The 14,455-nt window shown below is 42.8% G+C and overlaps 1 protein-coding gene across 1 annotated transcript; it reads left to right on the top strand.

Annotated features, from left to right (window-relative positions):
- Nucleotides 1-6,296: 6,296 nt before the first annotated feature.
- Nucleotides 6,297-13,856, top strand: nr2e1 (nuclear receptor subfamily 2, group E, member 1). The gene is given in 11 exon segments (XM_062467413.1): nucleotides 6,297-6,901; nucleotides 9,561-9,706; nucleotides 10,455-10,542; nucleotides 10,755-10,996; nucleotides 11,363-11,509; nucleotides 11,627-11,723; nucleotides 11,987-12,136; nucleotides 12,317-12,422; nucleotides 12,727-12,773; nucleotides 12,776-12,829; nucleotides 12,832-13,856. Coding segments are annotated over 11 exon segments (1,191 nt in total). The 5' UTR covers nucleotides 6,297-6,843; the 3' UTR covers nucleotides 12,888-13,856.
- The last annotated feature ends 599 nt before the right edge of the window (nucleotides 13,857-14,455 follow it).

Genomic DNA, 14,455 nt, shown 5'->3' with positions numbered 1-14,455 from the left:
CTCAGGAAAGTTTCTCTGTGCTCAGAAGAAAAGGACTTGGCTTGGCCCAGATGCCGGCAGAGATGTTAACTTTGAGTGGCCCCTGTGGCTTGAGCGTGGTGTGCCCCCCCCCCCCCCTATCCTCAAATACACCCCTGCCTCCTCCCTCCTCCCACCTCCCCCTCTTCCCAAGCCCCCAGGTTGCCTTTGCATGACATCATCTGAAAACTATGCCCCCCATACCCATGTGAATTTGAGCTGTCACAATCGCCGGCTCCCCCCATTAGACTGTACTGCACTGGAAACACATACGTTTCTTTTTCTCTCTCCTTTATCCCCCCCCCCCTCTCTCTCCCTCTCTCCCCTCCAACCAACCAATCTCCTCCTTTCTCTTCTTCTTCTTTTTTAACCCCCAGAAAAGGCTTTGTTTGAGAAAGGGCTTGATCAAAAAACTGTTGCCCGCCAACCGCGGGGCTTTCTGTAAATTCAATAAGCCCACCTTAAAGATTTTCCTAATTAATGGATGACATCTTTGGCTGGAGGAGAGGCGAGGCATTCTCCTCCGGCTCGCTCTTTGTTAACCTCCTAATTAACTTTGGTAGGTCACTCAGGTCCCAGCAACCTGGGAGTGAAGAGCCCCCATTGAGGGGGGAGTTGTAAACTTACTTTTTTTTGCCTCGGCACTTAAAAGGGGAAAGCAACTATAGGGAACAGAAAATATCCTATTTAAGTCCTTTGTGAGTGAACTGCCTGCACATGTTCTTATAAAGAAAGTCTTCTAAATAAGCTGTCGTGTTGCTACCCCTCTATACCCCCCCTTCCCACCCTCTACCCCCCCACCCTCCTCCTCCACCTCTTTTCCCCGGACCTCCACAGAAAGGTTATGAATGATAGTTGTGGGATAGAAGAGGGGGACAGCGGGCCAAAGGACAGCATTTGGGTGTTGTCTGATTGTTTGTATTTGAGACTGAGAGGGAATGTGAAGATGGAAAGACTCTGCTGCTGGGAGGCAGGGAGAGGTGAACCAGTGGAGGAGAATGCAGAAGGGGCACAAATGTTTATAACAAAAAAAACAAAGAAACCATGTGGAGTAAAACACCCATACTTGTCTCCCCCTTCCAGAAGTAGAGGTCCTAAAAGTCCATGAATGTGCATATTAAAATTAAGTTACATCAACTTGGCACTGCATCATAACAGAATGCCAGTACAAGGGGAAGGGAGAGAACACAGGATACCCACAACAACAGGGTTGTTGTTTTTTCCAACAACAAAAAAACATGTAATTAACCTCACTATCACTGCTAACCCCTCAATCTCCTGCCCCCTCCCAGGACACTTAAATCTAACAAATAATGACTAGAGTGTGACCTTCCCACAGGGAAGCAAACATCCTTACTAGTAGGCTAACTTTCCTTCTGCTAAAACCTTGAGACTGTCACTGTCTATACTCACAACTCATCCCAGATATATGTTTTTTCCCACCTAATGGTCACAATGAAGACCACATCATTTACAAAAGTTTATTGTGTTGCTGTCATCTATGACAATTTATTTAACAATAAATAATGTCACAGCATGCTGACTGGACTCATGCATAATGTTACATTGGACAAAATCAATAATTCAATCAATATATCAATCAATCAGTCAGTCAATCATCAATCAATCAATCAAATCCCCAGCAGGGTCTGTAGTGCCTTCAGACTGGATAACAACACAGACGTCTGGTCTGCTTCTGTATTAAGTCACACTAAGTGACTGTGAGAGACCTGGTGACAGCCCATGTTACGAGAGGTTAATGACAGGGAGAACCATGACCCCAAACTGTGACCGTTGAACCTGGTCCGCCCAGACTGCCCCTCCTATGACCTCAAAGCCAGAACAAGACTCGACTGCGTCACAACTGCTGCTATTTCAACCATTTCAGGAACTCAGACACAAACAGCCCAGAGCTGGTCGGGTGTCATGAGTCTGCCAGGATACCGCAGGTGACCCAGAGAGGAGCGAGACTGTCATTGTGGCAGACCCTAACGATGGCCATTGTTGGCTTAATCAGTGTGATGTCCACGACTGAAGTCTCCAGGACAGATTGTCAGCTAGACTGATGCCTTTCAAACACAGAAAATCAACTGATGGCATTCATTCAGGGACTGTGTGTGCGTTTGTGTGTGTGTGTGTGTGTGTGTGTGTGTGTTTGTGTGTGTGTGTGTGTGTGATTGCATGTGTGTAACTGCGTAACTGTCTCCCATTGTCTGGTGATAGGGTCAAGTAACCTAAAATAACCTAAAATGTCATAATCTGAAATGTGTCTGTCGTACAGTGTTGGAAGTATGTACAGTGGACAGTTCACTGCATGTTTACAGTAAAACAGTGATGCATAGATCCCCTTAGACACATAAAGTCAAACACAATGGAAGAGCTTACATCCGTGGTTCATGGACTCCTGCATGTTTGTCTCTGCAGTGGGAACGGCTTAAGCCTATCTGCTCAGCTGTCATAATTTGTTAACGAGTCTTTTCAAGGGGGAAGAAAAAAAGAAAGAGAGGAAAGAAAGAAAAAAAAGAAGGCTCTTCACGAGTGACTGAAAGCAAAGGTCTGTCCTGAGGAGAAGCCAGGGGCGACATCAGACTGATTTCAGAGCGACCCGTGATGGCATCTCTGGATATTAGAATATTAATAGAGGTAGAGGCTGCAAAGCCGGGCCTAAGCCTCTAACAGGTGCCTCAGCCCCCATCCAGAGGCAGAGCCCCGTACCCTTCACAGGCCAGGGGGTATCAAGCGTCCCCCTACCCAAGAACCCCCCCCCCTCCAGAATCTCCCCACCCTAAGAAAAGAAAGGAAGACAAGATGGCAGGGGAAGACAGAGTTACCAAAACAGGAAAAAAGAGATGGAGTCAGAGACAAAATAAAAGGATGAGGAGTTAGCGAGTTAGTCATCCCTGACCAATACGTTTTCGAGTCACTTTCCCGAAGACGAAACACTGGTCGATATTTTTTTCCCTCCCCTTGAGAAAGAGATTGACTTTTGTTTGGAGTTTGTGAGAAGTGGGAATCAGGAGCAGGACAATGAGGCTCCCTGGAGTGAGAGGCTGAGAGGAGCCACCTCACATCAGTCAGCCAGGGGACTGACTAATCCAGCCATTGTCCCCCCCCCCCAGTCACCGGCCGCACATCAACACATTCACCCCCCATTGTCCCCCTCTCTCATGCAGCGGGATCTACCCCCCCCCTCCCACCTCCCCAACAGCCAGTTTTGTCCCTGGCAGTTCGAGCGGAAGCTTCTCACTGATAATTTGCCCCAAATAGATTTGTCAGAAGGTCCAACCACCACACTGTGGCGATGGACCCACTTGTGGCTGGGTTTGGGTCGCCTAGTCGGGTTTTTCTTCTATCTAGGGTATTTCTTTCTTGGGGAATTTGGGGGGGGGGGGGGGGGGGGGAATGGATGTGATACAATGGGCAGAGAGGGTGTATGTGATGAGTGTATTGAGTGTGTGCATGTGTGTGCCCATCCATGTTTTAGGATTGTTTTGAGGGTCATTGTCTTCATGCGTTGTTTCCCCAGACAGAGGACCTTGGGTCCAATCCCCTGCAAAGCCTGTCATAGGAAGGAGTGTGGCAGAGGTCGTTTTCAACCCAGCAACCATGTTATCTTTGTCTTATGGTATTTCACAATAACAGTACACTGAAAGGTACAGTGGCCATGCAAAGGTGGACAGTACATTGGTGGAAAGGAGAAATTATTTTGTGGATTTCAGCTTGATAAAGTACATATGGATAGGGCTTATATAACCACTATCAATAATTTTTATTTTAAAGGATATTCTGTATGTCCCTGGAGGTCCAGAAGCAGCACATACTTTGATATCATACAGAGATAGTAACTCTCTTAAACCGAATGTGTGGATTGGAAATTATAGTTTAGTGTCAACAGTAAACAGCCATCAGTCTGAGAGTATTTCTGAATCCCAGACCATGGCTTCACAGGAAGCCCCGATGTCCACCTAAAGGGTCTAATAGGTGCATTCATCAAACGTCAAAATCTTGTCTGGTCCCATCCCACGTTGCCACAATAAATTAAGCAAATTGTGTACTGCACAATTACATTGTCCGTCCCTGTAAACGTCTCCACGTGTATTACAGTGTCATCCCGGGATCTGTCCATGGTGCTGAAATGTATATGCTTGACTAGACTTGTGAAATAGTGTTGTTTAGCTTATGCCTTATCATATATTAGTTCAACAGGTTTTTAGATAGATTAATTTATCGATTTTTTGTAGCCATACATTTTGAAATTCCTCTAAAACTTTTTTTTAAAAATGTATGGTATTCGATACTTATTTCTTCCTTTAAACGAAACGGAATAATAAACATTTGAACCAAAAAACAGCACCGTGAGTGGTCCCCGCACGGAATTAAGCTCTCCTGGGTCAGTTTTAAGGGTTGACTGGGCCTTTGGTTGGACCGGAGCGTCTCTTTTATGTTTGCTCTGCGGCGCTTAGTGACTTCTTTCCAAAGCCAATGGTTTCTGCTCGGCTAGTTACATTAGCCTTCTTCTTCTTCCAATTTTAGTTAAAATTACAGCCAACGCCAATCCAAGGCAAGGTAGTTTTCATGGCCACAACTGACAGTAAATCCACATATCTAACCGATATTGAACCGGTATCTCATATCCTCCTTGTTAGTCACAATGACTTCCAAAGTAAGTGTTGACACTTGCTTCTCTCGAATTTTAAATACTATTTAAGTAGTCGCATACCAACGCCGTCAAGCCAAAAACAGATACACAACCCCCTGTGCCATTGTTAACGATTTTTCATTGACTGCTATAGGGAAGAAGAGAGTCAATAATACAAAAAGTGAAAGCAGGCAACCCGGGCAACCATGATGTTAGTTATGTTTGTGTAAAGGCTATCAGTGAATGACGAGGATTAGAACGAGTTAAGGAGATTATCTCGCACATCGCCCCCCCCCCTCCCTCTCACAGACACCACACACACACTCACATATATAATTTGTAAAGACAGGCCTGATGATATATGATATAGTCGAACATAAATTTGTGTGGAAATAATTGTGAGAAACACTGTTTAATTGAGTAGTGTTATGCTGTCTATGTGTCGGAGAGAATCAAACTAATTTTAACAATTACTTATACTTATTTTAAGATACTCATAAGTTTTTTTTACTCAAATATTTTGCTTTATTTTGTGATGTGCGTAAATAAAAAACATTAGGCTACATTAGTTAATCTGGAAAATGTTTTATATATTCTTATTTAATAACCAAAAGGGAAGTAGCCTAGCACACGTGGAATGCTCGATCATGTTTAATATGGCCCTAATTCTGCAGCTGAAGGTTTAAGGTTGAAAGACTAATTGCAATCAACTGGCATTGTACCCCGCCCTTGTCCGTTTAATCGACACTTTCAGCGTCCATATGGTCTCCTGGGTACCGTGGGAATGTACACGATTAAAAAACGGAATATGGATTTCTGGAGTTACCGGACGAGAGCACCTCAAGCTGTCAATATCGTGGTAGGCTATCAGTGAATACGGGTGCGGTCCCCCCCACCTCCGGTCTTCCGTCCTCATGTGCTCCTCAGATACACGGCGCGCATATTCAATCCCGGCTAGCTAGACTTGGACAGAAAGACTACAACTGCAGAACCCCTGCCTCGAATGCACTACTCGGGAATTACCGCCTCTGTCCGTCACACGCAGCCATGGACGTGGAGAGATGTTGAACTAATATGTAACTGTCACGTAGCCTATGGGACCACCATAGACTAGACAGATCGTCATTAATAAAAAGCCAACTGCTCCGGTTGAACTTAGAACCACCTCCTGCACGACATAAACATAGACCAGAGAAATCTACGCACAACAAGGGCACAATAAAGTGCGCGTGACATAGCCTATAGACACATTATGTTGAGGAAAGTTTCTACACTCAACGCCTGTCCTGATTGAAAACGTTTACACTTTTTAAGATAAATATACCTAGACCTAACGCCAAAAGATAGCCATGACTACATAAAATTGGTTGCTCCGGTCAAACAGCCAAGATACGGATAAAGCGTTATTTAGCCACAAAAGTGTTCATAAATTCATTAAGAGCGGCGTTTATGATGGTTGCTTTTCTTTATCTCCTCGTTTTCAACCTATGTCTTTGGAACCATCACTTAATTTGCCTCCTGAGTGACCCCCCTCTCGCTCCCCTTCCACCGGATGACGTCATACTGGCACAGGAGTTGGGAGTAGAGAGCATGGGGGAGCTAAGTGGCTAAAGGAAGTGGAGTTCTCCACCCTCTGCCTCCTCTCACACTTCTCATAAATATTACTATGCTTTCATCTAACGACTTACATCAGTAAGTCACCACGACTTCGGGTTTAAACAAGCTGTCTTTGCGCTAGTTGTTTAGTGACACTGGAGAATATATGAGTTATCTTGGATCAGTTGTTTATACCCGCTCCGTATACTTTGCTGTCTGTTTCTTTCTTTAATTCTGACTTTGTGCGCCAGTTGCGCTCCGAGAAAACAAGGACCCGATCTCTTTCTCCCCTTTAAACTGTTCTGGCTCCCGGCTACTGCGTTTCCCTCAGCCAGTCCAAGACTTGGACTGACTCTACCAAGACTTGACGGAACCGATCCTACAACGTGACACCTGGATTTGTGCGAATCGTGGAGAATCTGCCAAAAAGTTGAAGAACCGGACAGCACTGAAATAAACTGGTTCCAGAGGATACGGAACGCAGATGTTATCATTAATCAGCTTTGATCACAAATATACACAGAGCCAGTAACCGTGGATTTTGACTCGTCAGAAGTACTGAAAGTATTCCTGAAAAGAAAGTATCCACGATGAGCAAACCCGCTGGTTCAACAAGTGGCTGTTTAGATATTCTCAATGTTAAATCAAGTAAGTGCGTTATTTTGTCTTTGCGCTGGAAGACTATATATAATAGTAACTTCAACAATCCAATAATAGCCCTATCATACTGAAGATATTCAAATTAGACAGCTATGTTGACATCCGACGTTAAAGAAATATGTTAGGCTACGGTCCGATGTCGGATGCGTATCTCTGTCTGTATGTAACTAAATGGTACATTTACGACTAGTTCTTGTTTAGTTGTAAATAAACGTTCGAAATATTCATGCACTTATCATAAATAATATGATATAGAACTACAATATAGAAGTAATTGTTATCATTGTACAATACCGTCTTTTAATGTAGGCTATTATATTAGGCTAGTAACTGCATTTCTTTGCTGGTGTATTTTTCATGGGGTAGGCTATTTATTTCCTTAGACATAGGCCTATAGATCTTAACGTGTAGGTTTGAATGTTATTTAATTTCTGTTAACAAATCCTATCTATTGGCTAGTAAGACTGTACAATGTAGAGATAAATACAATGCTTCTAATCAGTCTAACTTGGGTTCAAAATAGCCCTTTTAAGTGTTTAAAATAATGCATTAACACATGGCACAAATGTGGGTGTGCGTGTGTGTTGTGATCATTTGTAAAGTAACCCCTAATGGGCTGCCGTCATTTGGTGAAATTTGATAAACTGGTGAATTCATCGAGTTTGGAATTATGAATGTTTATTGTGAAGAGCAAAAAGTCATTTTCTCACCACAAAAAACCTTCAATCACCAAAACCACACTTCACACAACTTGGTAACTGTAGACCCAAATAAATTGAAATAGGAATAAGACGCCTATTTTGTAGATCTTTATCTGATAAAGACATAATTTGAAATCATATTTTGCAAATGGCGTTACATTGCACATATGTTTGAGACTATATATAATCTACTGACAGATGTATTAGCTTTTTGCAACGTTAAAAGTAGGCTACAGGACCGTTCACTATAAACGTCTTCAACAACCTTGTAGTTTCATTGCGTTTTGGTCTAAAGTTTCAATACACGCAGTCTTTATATAAATGTTGCTGCTTCAAGTTCATTCACACATTGTGGGTGGTCACAAAATTAAAAAAAAAAAAACTTTTCCCTTAGTCAGTAAAACTCAGTCAGGTCTTTCAGCAGGTTTTCTGCTTGATGGTAATTACGTTAATGGAATATGCCATATATCTTTAAGCAATTACGGAACACAATGGCGACGAATAGGTCCCCCATGGCGAGAAGTTAAAGACGTTTTCTCGTTGCACAACAAACTCGTGGGCAGTTTTATTCCTTCCAAACAACGTTATATAGGCTATACATTTTACCATAATATATGCTTTATTATTAAATTAGGCGATGTTTAGACAATCTTGATGTGCTCGTGTGCGGCCTGTACATAGGCCTCAAATTTCAGGACACACTCTGGCCTGTAGCAGTGTAAACAACTTGCAGGCAAATATTTCATGTTTTCGACATGACGACAAAATAACTACAAAGAGTGTATTTCTTGCCAAATAACAATTACAAAGCATTTCTAAAACACATTTCTTTACATCGAATATTTTTTCAACAACGAATTATAATATGTTGCTAACTAATTTTAGGCTTAAGTTGTTGTTCAGTTTTTTTTCAAATAGCCTAAACTTTTCCTTTGCAATATTTGACATTGTGGATTTTTTTTTCGATCTTTTTATGTTAACTAAATTGTAATATGCCATTTCAATTTAATTCCGCTTTGCATATTTGGGGTAGAAGTCCCAAATCTTCACCGAAGTCGATTGTTTTTGCTTCCCTGTTGTTATCAGGCGGGCAGAATACGAATTCCCATGCTACCCTTTTTGACGGGTCACTGGTGCAGCAATGAGCAGGTGGCAAAACGTCAGTGTAATTACATAGACAGCTTTCCCCTCCATGAAAAAGACTCCCTCATATACATACAAATATACTTCTTTTAAATAGATTTGAATACAGAATCTTTACAAAAATCACATTTTTTCATCTACTCCGGGTCGATTAACATACACTTCATTTGAGTTCGTGAAACGAGTTGGTGTGTATTATTCTCGGTGCCGTGTCACTCCCTAATCCGCAGGCCTATAGACTAGCAGGATAAAGCAGCTGTCGAGTCCCATTATGAAGGGGAGTTGGCAGCTTGTCGAGATCGGGGCAGTCAGACGAAGTTCAATAGGGAAAATCATTAAGTTAACACTTTCCCTAATGTCTCCATTGTGTTTCCACGGACATTGTCTTAGAGAACCCAGATATGACGCTTCCCACCGGACTCACCAGAAATGCGCGCGTTACATTCCCATGGCTGGACAGTAAATTAAGGCGCGGAAACTCTGTCTATTGTCATGTTGCTCTCTCTCTCTCTCTCTCTCTCTCTCTCTCTCTCTCTCTCTCTCTCTCTCTCTCTCTCTCTCTCTCGCTGTGTGTGTGTGTATGTGTGTGTTGTTTCCCCTGATGTTATAGTGGTGAGAGGGGCTGCATGATGTTGGGGGAAACATCATGAAAGTTGGCATGACACCAGAAAGTTTGACCCTTTTGGCCACACTCTTTTAAAGTTTCGATCTTTGTTATTCGTGTTGTTATTTTTGGAACGGGCTATTACGGATGCCCGCAAAGCAAAAGTGAAAAATAAGTCCTAACATGTATTTTTCCTCAGGTCGTATATTGGATATCCCGTGTAAAGTGTGCGGCGACCGCAGCTCGGGTAAGCACTACGGCGTGTACGCCTGTGACGGCTGCTCAGGGTTCTTCAAGAGGAGCATTCGCAGAAACAGAACCTACGTCTGTAAATCCGGCTCACAGGTAAGACTTGTTTGTAATTATTTTAATGAAACAAATGGGAATTTATCCTTTAATACATTACTTATGTAATGCCCAGTAGGTACACCCAGGTGATGCCCCCCTATCTACCGTTTTTTTTGTGATTTCATGTGATTTTACGCACGCTTTTACGGGTGTTAAATCTCCTCCACTGCGAGGGGTCTAGGGCCTAATCTCAACACCCCAAGTCCCATTAACTGAGGGCTAAACACAGTCCCGCTTTAATGTATTAGGTGTAATCCAATCTAATGTAATGACACTAACGCGAGGATTTAGCCAGCAGTGGGCGGGAGAGATAGAGCCTACTTATCCACATGAAGGGATGAGACTGCTGTTGAAGCCGCAGGGATCAAGTCAATGACTATGATAATAACACGATCCTTCACCTGTGGATTGGCATACTGTGAAGAAAATGTTTGAGAACCCTTTGACGTTCACCGTGAGAGAGCAATTCACCTAACCCCAACCCCAACACACTCTCTCTCTCTCTCTCTCTCTCTCTCTCTCTCTCTCTCTCTCTCTCTCTCTCTCTCTCTCTCTCTCTCTCTCCTCTCTCTCTCTCTCTCTCTCTCTCTCTCTCTCTCTCTCTCTCTCTCTCTCTCTCTCTCTCCTCTCTCTCTCTCTCTCTCTCTCTCTCTCTCTCTCTCTCTCTCTCTCTCTCTCTCTCTCTCTCTCTCTCTCTCTCTCTCTCTCTCTCTCTCTCTCTCTCTCTCTCTCGTTTCTATCAAAGGGGGGATGCCCCGTGGACAAAACGCACAGAAACCAATGCCGAGCGTGCCGCTTGAAAAAGTGTCTGGAAGTGAACATGAATAAAGACGGTAAATAGGGTTAATTAAATTATCATTTTGGCTATACGCCGGTAGTGACGTTTTGATTTGAGGTGGCGAAATCGGATGGGAAGTCGTTACGTTCTCATGAGAGGCAAACCTATTCACCACTCAGCCCCCACAAAACACACATTTTAGTAAATAAGGCGTTCACAGACGAGTAGGTTGCTAAAGAGTCTCGTCTTTGCCCCCTGATTACACAGCCGTGCAGCACGAGAGGGGTCCAAGGACATCTACCATACGCAAGCAGGTCGCCCTATATTTCCGGGGGCACAAAGAGGTGAATGGTTCATCGACCCATTTTCCGGGTTCGTCTCTAACGGGGCCACCGTTCTTCACTACGGTCACGCAACTGGAGCCACACAATTTGGAGATGAGCACGGTAGCCAGCACCCCGGAGAGACAGACCATTGTGGGCCTTGCACAACCACGCCCAAGGTAAAAGGTCCCGGCCCTACAGTTATCTTCTTTCTGCCATTCTTTCGGCCATTCGGTCCTATTCCCAAGCCATGTTTTTTTCCACTCTCGTTCTGTCGTAAGAGGTTTAGAAGTACACATTCTGGTCCAGATTCAACAGCTTCGAGGCACACAAATCTGTCCTTCACATTTGCTCCCGAAATCCAGCTCACAGCACGAATATATAATATTAACACTTTTGTCAGCAGGTGTTTATGCTACATTTTTTACCTGTTAAATATGATATCCACAGAGCTAATGTTGTCACATTTTACATTTTACAGAGGACATTTTGTACGTTTTACAAATGTACAAAAAAAAATTATGACTGTTTTGTAACATATTTCCATTACAGTACCCTCACGAGGTCAGCGGCACGCCAATGTACTTGTACGAGGTCGCCACCGAGTCCGTGTGCGAGTCTGCTGCGCGCCTGCTGTTTATGAGCATCAAGTGGGCAAAAAGTGTTCCTGCCTTCTCCACTCTTCCGCTACCTGACCAGGTATGATTGCGTACTAACGAAATCAACCATAACTCGGCTTGGTCAGCAGGTTTAATGTCTAATGTGTGCTCAGTTGTGGTCATTTGGGAAACTGAGGTTTAGTGTCCCCTTTTCCAGCTGATCCTCCTTGAGGACGCCTGGAGAGAGTTGTTTGTACTGGGCATCGCGCAATGGGCCATCCCCGTTGACTCCAACACTCTTCTTGCTGTTTCCGGTACGTAAAGTAATGCGCACGGGCTGTCATAGCATTGTTTAAGATAATGTTAAGTATTTTTAAAAATCGTTTATAATAATCTGACGTTAAAATAGCCACATTTTTATAACATGACCCTCCTACGAAAAAGATATTAGGCTATGACCGAGTGGCACTAAAATAGATCAATTTGCATAGTAGCCTAGGTAAGTCTACATTATCACGTTATTTATTTTATAATGCAATTTAATATTTACTAAAACATGTATCATTCCCTCTCTCAGGCATGAACACAGACAATACAGAGTCCCAACGATTGAATAAGATCGTCTCAGAAATACAGGCACTGCAAGAGGTCGTTACCCGTTTCAGGCAGATGCGTCTAGACGCCACCGAATTCGCCTGTCTGAAGTGCATCGTGACATTCAAAGCCGGTAAGTTGAGGAGGTGGTTCAGTCTAGTCATGGTAAATGCAGTAATTAGGATACAGCACTACATCAAAACAAGGATTGATTTAACGCTAACAACGCAAACAAAGAAGAGAAGGTAAGAAAAATGTAATGATGCAAAAATATTTTTGTATCATTTGTGTGTTTCTCTTTGTCCATATGCAGTACCAACCCACAGTGGTGCTGAGTTGAGAAGTTTCCGTAACGCCAGCGCCATTGCCGCTTTACAAGATGAGGCCCAGCTCACTCTCAACAGCTACATACACACTAGGTAGGTCAAACAGGAGCCTACATGCATTGTTACAAACAATGCAAATGTCATTCCATATATCAAAGTAGACTCAAGTAAAGAATGGTTTGTTGCCAAAATGAACAGTTTTAGCATACGTGTTCAATGTGTGTGTGTACTAGACTGGTCTAAAAGCACAAGTGCCTCCTTAATGTGGTTAAAAGGCTATTGATTGAAGAAAATAGGTACTTGTAGGCCACCGTTTAAAGAAACGTAAAATAATAGCATCCAATCTCAGAAAAAAACTGAAGACAGAATCTCATGCAATAAATATGATTTATTTCAGATATCCAACTCAGCCCTGTCGCTTTGGGAAGCTGTTACTCCTGCTGCCTGCCTCAGGTCTGTCAGCCCGTCCACCATCGAGGAGGTCTTCTTCAAGAAGACCATCGAAACGTCCCCATAACAAGGCTGCTCTCTGACATGTACAAATCAAGTGACATATGAATTTTGGAAGAACAAGAGTCACACATTTGGAGAGGAGTGTCCATGAGTGGGCACACAGACAGAGACATAGAAAGGAGCACTGGGGTTGTAGCATTCGTTTTCTGAAGGACGCAAAGTGTCAAGTTATCCTTGTTTATTTTGATACAGTTCAGCATTATTACAGCATGTTGACACGATTGTAAAACAGCTTGATTTCACCAAGTAGGTTAGAGAATAACCGTTACCTTAAAGCCAAGGTTGCAAATTCTCTTATAGAATTGGATGTAGCATATTGAAAATCTTCAGAAGGCACTGCCAGCTTTGGTTTACATACATAGGCCTACTAAATCTATATAGTTGTAAATAATCACTCGGGGATGAAAACCTGTGTATAACAAAGGACTTTGAATCTTTCCTGATGTTTTTGAGTGTGTGCAAGACCAATGAGCTTCACAACCAATGCATTTTCAATCCTTTATTGCAATGTTCAATCCGAGCGACTGGAAGAAACCAAAAAGACGACGCCGGTCTACGACAACGGGATTTGTCCAAACTGTCTGTCATTGACCCAGGGCTGAAACCAAACACGGTGGCGCGTCAGAACTGCGCGACAAGGCGCACGCAATGGATAGGGGGAGAAATTAGGTCAGGTGGGAGCTCTTAACTATTCCCCACGAGCCCCGCTGACCTGACCTGCAACAGCTCACTCATGGACTTAAATAAGCCGCCTCAAATTGTCTGTTGGACTCTTGATACAAGTTTAATTTGAGCGTTCAGGTGTCTTTGGTCATCGTGTGTGTGTTGTTGTGTTCGTGTGAGGCGCAGCATTAAAAACTTTAGCCTTTGTGATTTTTCACACTAACACTGAAAAACAAATGTTCAGCACTTGAATTTTTTGCTTGCTGTAAATATTTTTTCTGTTGTACAAAGTGGGAGTTTTAACTTGTGAGAGGTGTACTGAAATATAATAGAATAAAACAAAAATAACTATTAGTGCATTCTGTCTTCTGTCTTACACAAGCAAAACATTACTTATTTTGTATTGCTGGTGTTCAGTTATGGTAAAGTCAATATCCCTACAAGTTTAAAAATAAAAATGAGTAAAATGTGCCCTTCATAGTGAAAACTGAGGAGATGCAATTGGTTGGACTTTGATGGTAACATTTCATAGAACACTCCTTGGTAGAATGCCAAGTAGTCTCTTCAGGGCTAAAGAACATTTCCAAATCAAGGGTGCTACTCTAATTCCTGTTCAGATTTCTATGAGAATTTCCCTGTGTGAAAAAGTAACAGCCCAAAGAACAGTGCCACACAAATGAAAGACAATCGTCGTTTTGATGAATTCCGTTGCCCACAGTACAATACTATAAACTGTTCCCAGAGACTGTAGCAACAAAACTACCTGTAATGAAACCCTAACCCTGTACCTGGTCTGTAAACAATGCCCGTATACTGTCTCTGTAGCCTGTCTTAACCCTCGTGCTGCCTTCGGGTCACATGACCCAAAGGTTCATAACGAACCATCGTTGTGTTTACCAATTTTACCCAATACAAAAACAAATTAAAATAATTTTCTTTTAACCTTTGCA

The sequence above is a fragment of the Osmerus eperlanus genome, chromosome 8 (assembly GCF_963692335.1).
Source record: "Osmerus eperlanus chromosome 8, fOsmEpe2.1, whole genome shotgun sequence".
NCBI lineage: Eukaryota > Metazoa > Chordata > Actinopteri > Osmeriformes > Osmeridae > Osmerus > Osmerus eperlanus.
Note: the sequence above shows the minus strand (reverse complement) of the source record. Positions and strands in the feature narration are given on the sequence as shown.